At 61.7% G+C, this 14508-nt stretch overlaps 2 protein-coding genes across 2 annotated transcripts in view; one reads left to right on the plus strand and one right to left on the minus strand.

The window, feature by feature from the left end:
• SLC5A10 (solute carrier family 5 member 10) overlaps nucleotides 1–14508 on the plus strand; it is a 53347-nt gene that overhangs the window by 16984 nt on the left and 21855 nt on the right.
• The window catches only part of FAM83G (family with sequence similarity 83 member G), a 28059-nt gene that overhangs the window by 8073 nt on the left and 5478 nt on the right, over nucleotides 1–14508 (minus strand). The window contains exon 3 of the mRNA XM_039227362.1: nucleotides 6220–6387. Within this exon, the coding sequence (XP_039083293.1) occupies nucleotides 6220–6387 (168 nt within the window). The remainder of the gene's footprint in view (nucleotides 1–6219; nucleotides 6388–14508) is intronic.

Here is a 14508-nt window from a genome sequence, read left to right on the forward strand (position 1 = left end):
GTTGGAAATTTCATTGTTTTGTTTTGTTTTAAGTTTATCTGCTTATTTTGAGAGACATAGAGAGAGAGCACAAGTGGGGACGGGGCAGAGAGAGAGACAGGGAGCAAATCCCAAGCAGGCTCCGTACCACCAGTGCAGAGCCCGACGTGGGGCTCAAACTCACAAACCTCGAGATCACGACCCGAGCCGAAGTCGGATGCTTCACCGACTGAGCCACCCGGGCGGCCCGGGAATTTCATGTGTAACACAAGCCCCGGTGAATCTGACACCTGCCCGGGGCAGGAACCCCCCGCGACAGCTCCTGACAGGTCTGCCTGCAGGTCGCTGTGACGGTCCCTCCCTCCAGAGGGCATCACACCTTCCGTGGCTTCCCCGTCACCCTTGTCCACTCACCGGCCCCCACTTACTGACTGACCCCGCCAGGCCCCCAGCCCCACACACAGAAAGGACCAGGACCCCCCCGCTGGGGGTGAGGGAAGAAGCAGATGAGTTAGGGCCCCCATTGGGGGGTGCTGGGGCCGGCCCCCGGGGAGGCTGCCATCGGAAAGAGGGTGAGAGGATGAGCGGGACGAGCAGGAAGAGGGTGCAGCATTCCAGACGTGGGAACACAAAGGCCTGGCAACAAAAGCAGCCTAAGACCCGAGAGGACATTGCAGGAGGCGGGTGGGCGACGGAGCCTGTAGAGCAGGCTCAGCCAGATGCCCCCGGAAGACCCCACACCTGCTGAAGGGCCTGGCTCAGCCCTGCAGGCGGCGGCAGCCACAGAAGGATTCAGAGCAGGAGTGACCGGGTTGGAGCTGCCCCTCAAGACAGTTCGGGCATCAGCGGTGGCGCGGGGGATGGGGATGCATGAAGTGAATGGGAAGCAGGAAGTGGATGGAGGACACAGAGTGGGCAGGGGCAGCGCCCGGGCCCCCAGCCCAAGGGCACTCCCGTGTCTGCTCCCTCTGTAACAGGTCCCAGACCCCTCTCCGCTGGGCAGCCCCAGGGAAGTACCCAGAGCTCATGGGGCTGGCATGGATGCCCACCTGGCCGTGGGCTGAATAATGTGTTGTTGAGCCCAGCCCGGTAGGCAGATAAGCCTCTACTCCCAGGGCCGGCTCCCCCACACCCCCCCAGGCTGCCTGTCTGTATACAGCCAGCTCAGCAGGAAGCTGGCCACGACCCAGGACAATTAGTGCTCGTGACTTTGTACCCAGCACGGAGCACGCTCAGGGACCAGAAGTGGTAACAAAGATCCTGGAGGCGCTTCCAGGCCTTTCTAGTCACCTGTGCCCGACCACAGCATGGCTCTGTGGCTTCTGTGGGCTCCTGGCCCAGAGCTCTGCACGCTGGGGCCCAGCCCTGTCCTCGGCCTGGAAGAGCAGCCTCAGTTCCCCTCTCCCGGGCGTCTGCCCCCGCCCACCTCAAAGCGCGGGCCCATAAAGGGCCCAGGAGGTTACCACCTACATCTCAGAGTGACTCAACTCCAAGAGAGGCAGCCTTGGCTGCGTCACATCTGCTGTGTGACTCTAAGTAGGTCTCTGGCCCCCTCTGGGCCCTAGTTTCACTGTCTGCACGCTGCATGGATGGCTCCAACTCCAAGGCCCATCCAACCCTGGGCCCGGCCGCAGAGGGCCTGTGGCAGCCCCTCCCGTTCCCTCCACGGCAGCTCCCCGCCTCTTTGTTCCCGGGTGGGTCCCGCCCCATGGGGCCTGGCCCGGATGAGGTAACGTCTCTGGAGTCCGGGGCTCGGGTGAGCTGAGGGAGAGGATCCCACAAAGCTGCATTGTCTCTGAGCCCCGGGGCGCCCCCAGCAGAGCATGGAGCCCACAGGGTGGAGGACTCGCAAGCCAGCACAAGAGTGCCGGGGGCAAGCCCATGGACCCTGCGGGACGTCAGCCTCCCCATGCGTGGGAGGGGGCAGCGGCGGGTCCCCGAGAGGACATCGGGGGGTGGGGGGCAGTGTTTCATCCACTCCAAGAGCAGCTCTTGCCCCGGCCACGTATGGGCAGCGCCCTGCCTGCATCCCCCACTGGGCCTTATGCTCCCAAAGATGCAACTGGACTGTGTAGTGAGCTGGCCGGGGCCCACATGTGGGCCGGTGGAAGGCAAAGGGGGCAAGCCCAGTGCCCCCTGCCGCCCGGAGCTCTGGTCAAACATGGCTCCAGGCCTGGCACCAAATGGATACCAGCTGGGCCTCCCTAGATCTCAGTTTTCTCACCTGTGAAATGGGCCTACCCAGCCTTATGCTTCAGGGCTGCTGTGAAGACTGAAGGAAGCCACAGTGCACGTGGGTACGGGCCAGTAAGGTGCCTGGCACTCAGTGGGGGCTCCGTAATTGGAGGTGACAAAGTAGGACATGACACCAGATTGGGATATGACCCCTTCTGCTCAAGGGGCAGGAGCGGATTGACACAGAAGACCAGAAAATACCTAGAATGTCATAGGTCACGCCCAGGAAGGCCAGGACTGTCAGCCATGTGTGACTGTCAGGTGGGCTCAGGGAGGGGGAGTGACCTCCCCATGGTCTCCCAGGAGGTGGGGTCCAGCCAGTCCCCAGTTCTACCCCATGGTGGCTCTCTGCAGGCACCTGCCAGCATCTCCCGGGCCCAAGGAGGAGTGGGGAGGCCCAGAGACCCATCCTGACCAGGCCTGGCCAGTGACAGCAAGATCAGGCAACCCGTGCAGACTGCGGGGGACAGAGAGCCCCATGCACTGCGCCCCCAGCCAGCCTCTGCTCTCTTCTAAAGGGCCCGTTTCACTCTCTGTCATTGGGGAGGGCGCCTAACGCTCGCCCTGGCCTCCCGGGGCCGCCAAGAGGCTGGGATGAACACCCCTCAGGGGTGGGGGACGGGCCAGGGCAGAGGCAGCCCGGCTCCGGGACCCCGATGTCTAAGGGGGCTGAGAAGCACAGTCCAGCACACCTCGCCCAGGCCGGGACCAGAGGCAGCAGGACAGGAGGGAAGGAAGCCCTGGGCACCAGCAGGGGCTTTGGAACCCAAGCCACAGGCTGAATGCTGTATCCTCACCAAGCGCCTTCCCACGGCCACGGTGGCTGGAGTTTCCTTGTTCGTCGGAAGTAGGTCCGGCCTTCGCCCAGGTGCCTGCTGGTTTTTCCAGTCTGGCCGCACAGAGCCGACTAGCTTTCCAGATCAGTCAGGCATCTCACGGCTCTGGTCCTGTCTCAGCTGTGAGGCTCAAGGCCCAGCCTGGCCCCCTGCCTCTGGGGCCTCACCCCTCCCGGGTCACCTGGCGCACCTCACACCCCCACTCCCTGCCTGAAGGAGTCAGGGCGCTCAGGGCCGGCCGGGACCCTCACACCCGGGAAGGGTGCTTGTGTGTGTCCTCGCACTTGACCTCAAAAGCAAGAGTGGGGTTGGCCCATGCAACACACCAGCTGTTTGCAGAATGTGGTGCGTGAGCTCAAATCTCAGGAGGCGGGAGGCTGGGGTGGGGGTGGCGGGCTGCCTGGAGGTGAGGGCATGAGGGTGTCCTCAGCCAGAACACAGCCTGAAGGGAAAGGGGAGCCCCTGGGCACTCAGACCAGAGCTGAGGTCTCGTGAGAGAGGCTCAGACACAGGATGTGAAGAGAGTTCATTACTGAGTGCCCCGCCCCCACACGGCCTCCTCTGCTCTTCACAGCCGGCCTGCCAAACAAATGGTGAGGTTCCCATTCTTCAGACGAGAAAACTGAGGCCTGGAAAGATTCAGTATCTCTGCCCAAGGTTACAAGGCAGGTGGCAGAGATGGGCTCAGGCTGGGCTCCTGGCATTGCCCAGACTGGTGCCCAACATCCCCACAGTCACGAGGATGACCCCACCAGACATAACCTGCATCCTGGGCCCGTAGGAACGGAGGGCAGGTCGCTGCAGAGCTCGGCAGGGGCGGCGGGCAGCCGAGGGCGGGCCCAGGGATTACCGGCAAAGGAAGTGCTCCCGAGACAGGTCTGGGCCCAGCTGGCCCGCGGGCAGGGAGGCAAGCCGGGCAGGCAGGCCCTCAACAAGGTGACACTTGGCCAGGGCTGGGCGCACAGGAGCCTCTGGCCACCTGCCCAGTGCGGAGCGGGCCGGCCCAACGGCAAGAATGAGGAGGTCAGGGTCACACGCTCTTCCCCAGGAAGGTACCCGACCCACCGTGGCACCCAGCTCCTGGGCACATCACTCTGCAGACCTGCTACGTTCCCCAGAGCAGGGAGGTGGTGAGTGGGCGCCGGGGACCCCCAGTTCGAGCTGCCCCTCCCATGCTTCGGGCTATGGCCTCATTTCAAGCTAAAGTGTCGGGGGGAGGCCTCGCACCACACCCTCCCCTGCCCGGGGCCTGGGGTTTATAATTTCTTGTTATTGCCAACAGCCGTGAAACTCCCCTCAGCACACAGAGCACTTTTACAGGCACTGTCTTCTCTAATTTCATCCCCAAACAACCCTATGAGGCATCAAGATGGCCACGAGGCACCGGAGGCTGAGACAGGTGGAGCCACGTGCCCGAGTCGCACCCTGGGTCGGCATGGGGCGCCGCCAGCCTTCGGGGCCACGTCCCCAGCCCAGTCCCGCCTGCCTCTCACCTCCTGGGAGCTCAGAGCAGACTCACGCCTGAGCTTCCGCCACTGAGAAAAGGCACAAAAGGAGGGGGCAAGGCCTGGGAAGCGGCCTGTCCTGGGTTCGCACCCCGCCTGGCACAGACAAGCACCTGAGCCCTGTCCCAGGAGCGTGCGGGCGCCGGGCACTGTGATGTGCAGAAAGTGCGTGCTGGGCATGCGGCGAGGGTGCAGTGGGCTGGGCCCCGTGGCTCTCTGATCTGCTGCCCACAGGCAGAGGCTTCTGCGGTCACCTTTCAAAAGGCGCCTCTTCCACACTCTGGACCTCCGCAGCATGAGCTGTCTGCCCCGGGAGTCGATTCTCGGTGCTAATTACATGGCGGGCAGTCAGCGCGGCGAGCGCGGGGCTTGGGGTCAGCCCGCCGGGGAGACCACATAAAAATGTCCCAACAGCCACAGACTCTCCGCCCGGAGAGCTCGCCGCCACTTGAAAGGCCTCAGCGGAGATGGGTGGGCACCCCTGACAAACAGCGACAAATTATAGGTGCAGGAGCCCAGCCCCTCATTAACCAGGCCTGGCGTCGCCCCTTCTCCAGCGATTTTGCTCAGATCACAGGCCCGAAGCCCAAGGAATTCCGACCCGTCAGAAGCTGGGGCCCAGCCAGGGAGCTCTGGTGCTGGCCCCCACGCCCCCTACGTTTCACTTACTGGCAGCAAGTTAAACACCTGCACGGGTGCCTCCATTTCCTCATCTGTAAAATGGGAACAACTGCTCTATCCCACTGGGTCATCATGTGGAATAAAGAAGATAACCACATGAAGGGTCTAAGACGGGGCCGACCCAAAGTCAAATACTGTGAAAGTGTTAGCCATTGTCATGCGTCCTGATCTGTACTCTCTGGGAAACGTGCTATACACAGTAGGTGCCAAATGATAGCTGGGTGCAAGGAGGGCTCCTCCTGCCACAAGCAAGGGATCAGGTGCAGGGTATCTGAGCGAAAGAGCCCAGCCCCCTCGCCCCTCTGCCCCTCTTGCGGACCAGTGGGATCCTGGAGCCCAGAGACAGGAAGGGAGTTGCTCAAGGATGCACAGCAAAGCGGTGCGAAGAACCCAGGTTCACCCTAATCCCTCTGCCTTTGCTCCATGGTGTCCTTCTCTAGAAAAGCCTTTCTGCTCTGCTCTCCCTCCTCAAATTTATTTCAACTCCACAGTCATCAAGGAAACCTTGCCTGACCTCAACCCGAGGAAGCTGCCTCTGTCAGAGCCGGGTCCTGAGGCCGGTGGGATGTCACACAGAGACAGATTCTGGCCCCCAAGAATAACTTCTGGGGAGCCAGAGTTCTCCAGATAGGAGACCTGCTGGAGACCAGGTGGTGAGCGCCCCGTCACTGGCAGTGTGCAAGCAAAGACAGGCAAACCAGTGTGGCATGGGCGGCTTTGAAATAACATGTGATGTGGAACCTTGCGTGGGCTCCAGCGTCTGATCAACCCATGATCAACATTTGTCTTATCTCTGACTGCCGGAGGTAGTATCCTGTCCCTCTGGGCGTTCGGCCAGAGGTCAGGTGACCCCGTGGCAGGAGGCTCTAGGATGACTGACTTCCGTGCCTGGCATAGGGCTCCGTCCCTAGACGGCAGGTGCGCAAGTGTTTGTTGACCAGCTGGCTGACCGGTTGGTCATTCGTGGCCACAGCCAAGCTCACCTTGAGGTGCCCCAGGTGCATGCGGGCCCGCTCACACATGTGCAGGAAGTACTTGACGTTACTCTCGTCCACGATGATGTACACGGCCACCTTCCTCTTGAAGCCGGCCTCCAGCAGGTCCTTGAAGATGTCCACGTCGGTGAACATGTCCATGACCACGGCGATCACCTGTGAGCAGGAAGAGACCGGGGCAGCTGGGCAGGGCAGCAGCGGGGACGGGTGCCTCAGTGGGACACTCAAGCTCTCCCACACCCACCACCCTCTCCGGGCGCCCCGCTCGCCCTGCCCCCACCCCCAGCCTCGGGGCCGGGACTGGACTCTGGAGCAGAGGGATTGGAGGAGAAGCACATTCAACGTGCCCGCCATTTCTGTAACACGAGCCTGTAGAAAACAGCCTGGTGTCCTGGCCGGTGAGGCAGGGGAAGGGAAGAGAGGGCGCCTTGGAGTCGGGAAGGGTCTGCAGCCTGAGGTGTGGAGCATGTGGGGGCCAGCCCCCAGGGCAGCCTTCCTCGTGGCCGTCAGGGCTCAGCACGGGGGCGCCCCGTTTGGGTCCCTTCCCGGGCTGCATTCCCGAGCCAGCGCGGCCCCACCATCGCCGTCCGCCGGCCACCCCGGGGCGCCGAGATGAAGCAGATGTACCGACAGCCAGGAGGCAGCACCTGGGACAGCTGTTCTTGAGGTCACCTGTGCGACCCTGGGCTGCCGAGGACTTTGGCAGGCTTTCCACTGCCACCTCTCCTACCTGTCTGGACAGAGCCCCAACCAGCACGTGTGACATCTGTCCCCACAACGGCTGACCTCCAGCCTCCTGGACTGGGCTCGGGTGAGGCCCCAGACGGCCGAGGACATCTACCGCAAGCCCTCGCCCGACGTGGGCAGCGACTCACTCCGGGCCGGGCAGGCAGTGGCACTGGCCCGAGTCGAAGCTCAGAAAGGAAGGACAGGGGAAGAACAGGGTGGGTGGGATGAGCTCCCTTGCGTGGTCAGCAGATGCTCGGGCCTGCTGGGGCCCAGTGACCATCTCCGGCCTCCTCTCTCGTCCCCCGTCCCTGTCCCACCGGGCAGCAAAGGGGAGCACAGGAGAACCAGGGCCTGATGCTGACAGCCAACACAGGCACCCAGCCCCTCCAACCCTTCAAGGCTGGCGCCACTGCCCTGTCCAGGGTCTGAGAACCTTCTGGAAAAGCCTTACACAGAGAAGCCAGGGACTCAGCCATACAACGAGCTGGGAAGAGTCAGGCTAGAACCGACCCAGGCCCGCTGGGGAGCCAAGTTCGCCTCCACCCCCGCCACGCGAGTGGCCTCACAGGCTCCCCTCACTGGGATCCGCAGGCACGGGGTGGAGGAGGGAGGGGGTGCACACTCCCTCCCGCGAGGGACATGTCTGCACACTCCGGTGAGCTCAGCTGGCTGGCCCCTGCAAGCCCGTCTGGGCTCCTCCTTGCCCGGCCCTGGACCGGATCCGTGTGACCCTGAGCAAGACACCTCGCTTCTCTGGGCCCGGCTCTCTTCACCACAACGGGGGCAGTGGAGCTCCGGGACCAGCCAGGGCTCCGTGGTGGCTGAGGCCCGGGGTTCACCCAGTTCCCGGGGGGGACACCCGCTCGCTGATCTGAGTCTCTGCAGGGCTCTCTCGGGTGGGGCGGAGGGGGTGGCGAGAGACCGTGCGGGGCAGGGAGGAGCCGACGGGGGCAGATGCTGGTGCCAGTCGCACAGGCGCCTCTGACCCAAAATTAGGCAAAGGGTATTGATAGGGAGTGAGCTCCCCGTCCCAGGCGACGCTTCAGGAAAGGCCAGAGACTGCTTGCTGAGGAGGTGGATGAGAGGGCAGATGAGCCCTGAGGGCAGCCGGGTGGGCTCACAACGGCCTTGGATTTCACCAGTTGAGCGCAAGGAGACCCTGAGGTGGATGGGGTGGCGGCAGGGACTTCCCGTCTGGGACCCCACGCCCCCAGAGCCAGCCCAGGGATCCCCTTGGATAAAGCCGCTCCTGGAGGCAAACAGCCTCACGTGCCACCCTGGCAGCAGGGTGAGAGGGCGGCGCCATCACACTTCTGCTCCGAGGCAGCCACTACCCCTTGTTTCCTTCCCCCCCCCTCCACGCCCGATGGGTCAGGCCTGGTTCCAGACCCCGCCTGCCGGGCAGATGGAGACCTGCCCCGGGCCTGGGCTGGGGGACGTGTCCCAGCAGGACCCACTGCACGTGTGTCCTTAAGCAGGTAGGGTACCTGATCCAAGGACCATCTGCTGTGGGGCCGGACCTGTTGGGGCCTGCCCCCCGTGGTGGATCCCTTCCACAGGGTCCCGGGGGCGTCTAAAGAGGGCTTGTAACAGGTGCCGGCTGATGGTGGGAGCAGGGGGCTGGGGGGGGTGCTTGGTGCTCCCCACGGAGGCTCCCACAGCTTGTCCGGTCAGAGCCAGAGGCTTCCTGGAGGCCTTTGAGTTCTGCATGCCGATGCCCATTCTGTGCACGAAGAGCAGGGACCAGGGACCCAGGACTAGAACCCGGGTCTTGCCCCGCCCAGCATGCCTTCTGCTGGAGAAAGCGAGAGCCCGTCCCAGGCCGCTGCGCCGCAAGACAGTGTAATGAGCCCTGATAACGGCTACCTCCTCCAATTCTCAAACATGCAGTCAGACAGTGGTTGTTACTCCCGTTTTACAGATGAGGAAACTAAGGCACAGAGGGATTCACTCCTTTGCCTAATGATCTGTTGGGTGGCCCAGCCTGCCCGTGACACTGTGACCTCATCAAGGGCAGAACCCCCATGCCAATCCCACGTAGAGGGAGCCCGGCCTAAGGCAGGCTGCGGGGAGCTGCTGTCAACAGAGCATGTGACCAAATGGCTTGGGTCGCAGCCATGAGGGAAGCCGGGGACAAGCCACAGCCCCTCTCGGGAGGCTGGCATCTGGAGATGCCCCATGCCCTGCCCAGCGGCCCTGCCTGGCTTGTCCGGGGCAGCTGGACCACCTCGCCATGCCCGCCGCTGCCCTGCCTGCCTCTGTACCCGCGGCCCGGGACTCCCTGCCTCCCCGGGCTCGACCCCCCCCGCTGGCAGCTCCCGGCACCCCCAGAGCTGTTTCTCTGACTCCCTGTGACCACAGAAACCACTCCTGGAGCAGAAGTGTGCTCGAGGGATCGGTGGGTAGAGTAGGTCTGCGGAAGCGTCGGGGGAGGAAGGGCAGGGGGGAGATGACCGCCGGGTGTTCTGCACGCAGCTGGAAAGCCCGGAAAACCGCCGACCATGGGCCCAGCCTCCGCTGCTGCATCTCTCCCCAGGGACCCAGCTGACCCCTCCCTAAAACCCCCGGCCGGAGCCACACACGCCACTGTCCTTGCTGGGCCACCCTCCTTTTCTCTCCACACCGACCTGTCCGCGGTCAACCCCCAACTTGAATGCCGCTCCCAGCTCCTCTCTGCCATTTGAGCGTGGATCGCTTGTGCAGTTCTGGGTGGCATGCTGTCTCCCGAAGGCCTGGATGCTGAGACCCAGGCCAGGGCCCAGCAGCTTCCCACCTGAGCTCCCTCTGTAACACCTGCCCCGCCCTACTTGGCCGTGGAGACGGGAGGAAGCTCAGAGAGCCAGCCGTGGTCTCTCCCTTCAACGTGCTCCAGAGCAGACAGGGGACACAGACGCAGCCCACCCACCCTGGAGCCCAGAGGTAGCCACGGCATGGTGCACAGGGACGCAAGGCCCTGGCCCTCGCTGGGTCTTGTGTCACGACCTGGGAAGAATAGGTGGGTGTGTCAATTTAAGGCTCTGATGGACACGCAGAGGGTGGCAGACTGTGCTGGGCCGATGCATGGCCTTGGGCAAGAGCCTTAGTGTCCCGGGTGGGGATGGTATGTGTGTGGTAACAATGCCCATCAGCACAGCTGTCAGAGGGCAAAGTGAATTAACGCGGGAACAGAGCAAGTTCAGGGCCTGAGAGCCCCAGGCTCAGCACTTTCCTGCGTCCTCATCACAGCCACCTGAGTCCCAACCCACCAGACCCAGAGCACGCTCCGGGGTGGACAGGCCAGGCATCACCACTCGCCATCCCCACCTGCTTCCGGGCCAGCCAGAAGGCTGGCGTGTGGTGGCAACTCCCAGGAACAACACAGAGACTGTTGCAGGCTGTTCAAGACCCTGCACTCGGCTTCCGCTTCCAGCCACGGCAGAGCAACAGAGCCTCAGCGAACCCTCCGCCTTAACAATCAACAACACGGACAAAAACCAGGCACGATCTATGAAACCGTGGCCAACAGGAGCGCAGCAAGCACGGTGACCCTGGAGAGAAGGGACACCCGTGAGGTCAGCCCCAGGAACACCTCAGCTGCCTCTGGGCCACAGCAGGGAGAGGGGATGCCAGTGCGGCCCGGGAGTCTCCGTGAGTTGAGAAGACAGAGCATGGCAGCCATAATTTTTAGGACAGAATACTGGAGGAGAGGGGGCTGCAGAGAGGAACACTGATGCCTACAGGGGTCTGCCCTTGAGCCTTCTGCTGGTGACCGAGTATCACACGCATGGAGGAAACCACGCAGGCTGGACGAAACTGCTAGAAAAGAATAGCTGGAATGAACAATCACCAGTGCTCACGCAGGACCAGGAATCATTTACGTCGCCCCCCTCAGCTAGACTGCAGACCCCTCTACAACTCAGGGCCTGCAGGAGAGTCCTCGGAAGGATATTACGTGAGTAGTGGCCAAATAAGCCCTAGACCAGAGGCAAACTTTTTCTATAAAGGCCACATGGTAAATACTTCAGGCTTTGCAGGCCATGTGACTGACCCACTCAACTCTGCTGTTATAGCACAAAAACAACCACAGATGGCACACTAGCAAATGTACGCATCTGTGTTTCATTATTTACAAACAGGCAGTAGGCCAGAGGTGGTCCTTAGTGCAACTCCTTCCCTGGACTGAGTCTTCTCTGGTCCCACTTAATAAAGCTTAAAAAACACCAGACTGGGGGTGCCTACATGGCTCAGTCAGTAGAGTGTCTGACTCTTTATTTCAGCTCACTCAGGTTCTAACACCAGGGTCATGGGATTGAGCCCAGCATCGAGCTCCTTACTGAGAGTGGAGCCTGCTTAAGATCCTCTTTCTCTCTCCCTCTGCCGCTCTCCCCTTCTTATTCCCTCTGTCTCTCTCTAATTAAAAAAAAAAATACACCAACTGAACCTCAAGATGTAAAACAATTCGACATTTAAGATGAAAAATACACTGGATGAGATTAATAACAGATTAGACACCATAGAAGAGAAGGTGAGTGACCTTGAAGACACAACAGTAGAAACTACCCCAAATGACACTTGCCAAGGATCCGAACAACCAGGATCGGCTCGGAGCATCAGCGAACCAGAAGGTCCAGGACACATGCCACTGGAGTCTCCAAGGTGCCAGGTGGAGAGGGGTGGGGAGGACAGAAGAATGTTTGAAAAATAATGTCCATAACATTTCGACGTTTGATGAAAACCTACATCCAGAGTTGGGCAAGTTCAGTGAATTCCAGGCAGAAGAGACATGAAGAAAGCTTCACCGAGGCACATCATAATCGCATCACTTAAAGTCCGTGATAAAGAGAAGATATGAAAAGCAGCCAGTGGGGGGGAAAGACCATTACATGATGAAAAACAAAGACAAGGAGGCTTCTCCACAGAATTATCACAAGCCAGGGAACACCCGAGCAACATCTTTAAGACACTAAATGCAAAAATCTAGAAGTCTCTACCCAGTGAAAAGAGCTTCCCTGCCTGCAGTTATCACCACCCCCTTGTGCACATGGAGGGGCTAGGGCTCCCCCTCTCTCACTCTGCACCCCACCTCTCCCTTGGTGCCAGCAGGATTAAGGCGACACTGTCTGAAAGGCCTAGAAGTTTCTCCAGGCATTGAGGAGGGCTCCTGGGAGCCCCTGGCCCCGCTGCGAGGGGCTCTCCCCCTGACTTCTGGCATTCTCCAAACCAATTTGCCCACCCTCTGGCTCCAAAGGCCTGTCGCCGAGGGCACAGCCTGGCCCTGGCGCCCGGTGGGGCTGTGTGTATATGTAATAACGCATGCTGACCCAAGCCAGGGCGGGATAACCAAGCCGGCTTTCTGACGCTCATACAGGTGTCCCTTTTCCAGGGACTAAGTAGAGGCAGCAATGACCACTCCCATTGTCCAGACAGGGGAGTCCCCACCCCACAGCCACACAGCCAGCTGATGGCAGAGGCCTCCTGTTTAGGGCCCTTCCCCTGGTCGGGGGATCCTGTGTACATTCTAGCTGTGACTCCACCCACCGCCCCCCAGAGCCCACCCTGGGTCCTGAAACAAACTCCTGAGCATCAGCCTCCGGGGCATTGGCCCCTCCTTCCCTGGGTGGCCGGCACTTCCATTCTCCAAGCCTCAGTTTCTCTTCTGGTTAACACGGGGGGGTGGGGGGTAGACCAGATAACCCCGGTCTCTCCCCTCTGACATTCGTCAGCCCTGGCACCTTCCCCACCCTCTGGATTATTAAAACAGAAGCCTCATTAAGGCCAATTAAAGGAGGCTCAGGCCTTCTGAGTGTCAAATGGCTGCAGCAGATGGGGTCAAGAGGCGTTTACTATACTGGTCACACCCAGAGCCCTTGTCTAGGGGCCCAGCCCAGCCCCATCCAGCCGCGTGGGCCCTGCCCTGAGTCTCCAGCCCTCCCCAGATAGACATCGGCCTCAGGAATGCTGCAGAGAAAAGGGCCAGCAGGGCAGGGGGGAGGGCCAGGGGCCAGGTGACCAGAGCTGTGCTCTGTGGATGAGAAGGCAGGCCCCTCCCCCTTCCTGTTGGCCCCAGAGTCCTGCGAACTTCCAGGCCCGCAGACACCAAGTCCAGCCAACCAGACCACCGTGCAGTCGCCAGCGCAAGCTGAGGATCTCCACGCTGGAAATTCTCAGACTCATAAATTCGAAAGCCTGGAAAACCTCAGCTTCTCTGATGTCCCTGAGCATCCTAATCCCCCGGGAAGACTGGCCCAGAAAGGACCTGCCTGAGGCCCCTGGGCCACCCACTCCTCTCTACTGGATCCCACAAAGCCCCTGCTTGAACTCCTCCAGGACGGGGAGCTCACCACTTCTCAACCCAGGCTATTCCTTGAGAGAGGCTGTCAGGCAAGATGGGAGGACCATGGAAGAGAAGAGAACTGGCATTTACGAAATGCCAGCTCTGTGCCAGACGCCACACTGCAGGCTTCACCTAACCCCCTTTCCCATTTAAACCCCACCAACTTTGAGACGGGCTGGCATCACCGTGGCAACAAGGAGGGGCGAGGCAGCTACCTTGGGGCAGCATGGCTGGACAGCAGTGGCCCGGGCGAGGGTCTGGGTGGTACACAAGCCCATCCATCCGCCTCACATCATTTCGCCTGGGAAGATCCCTGAGCCTGGGGATCATTCGGGAGCCACGAAGGAGGCTGGAGCAGCCCGCGCAGGCCAGGGCCTGCCAGGACGTAGGGCACGGTCTCAGTGTGAAGGGGCGGCCCGGCCCTGCACTGAGCACCCTAGGGTCAGTAGCTTGTGGGTGCTCACAGCCGCTAACTGCTGCAAGACACATGCCCATTTTGCAGATGAAGAAACTGAGGCCCAAGGTCATGCAGCAAGGAGGTGGCTGAGCTGGATAGGAGAGCCAGGGGACTGTGAGAGGGCCGGCCCCTCTCTGCTGGCCTAGGAGGAGGACGTTTGGCCTGAAGGCGAGCCTGCCGAGCTGGGGGACCGGGGTTCTGTGGGACTCCGCGCGGACCCGCCACACCGAAGGCCCTCATGGGAGCCTCTGCAGGCCCTGGCCCGCTCTGAGCGCCCCAACCTCAGTGTCCTCCTCTGCGACATGAATAATGGCGACAGGTCCCACCTCCCGGGGTCGTGGGACGGAGGGCCGCACCTGCCCCCAGTGCTCCATGAGGTTGGCTGGGGTGCCCTCCTCACGCTCTCAATTAAGATGCAAACGCAGTTGGGTAGGAAGCCTTGGGAGACAGGGAGCTGACACCTGGAGTGATGTTATCGGACCTTCCCCACCTGGCAGGTGAGGGCCCTGGGCTGGGAGCTGCCGGAGCAGGCAGGGGACCACTCCCTGGATGCGCCGCGCGAGCCTGGGCCGGCCGTGCTCCCTCTGGGCTCCTGCCTGCCACAGCTGACCGGGCCGCCCCCGGGGCCTCTGGAGGCGCCGAGGCTGTCCTGGGGCACCTGCCTAGCTCGGGGGACTGAGAGCCCTCCCTCCTGCTCCAGAGGGACCCGCGTGGTGGCCTCAGCTCCCCGGAAGCCTGTTCTCCTCCGTCCTAGTGCTGGTCATACCTCTGCCCCACC

The sequence above is a fragment of the Hyaena hyaena genome, unplaced genomic scaffold (assembly GCF_003009895.1).
Source record: "Hyaena hyaena isolate Hyena2069 unplaced genomic scaffold, ASM300989v1 scaffold_27, whole genome shotgun sequence".
Taxonomy (NCBI): Eukaryota; Metazoa; Chordata; class Mammalia; order Carnivora; family Hyaenidae; genus Hyaena; species Hyaena hyaena.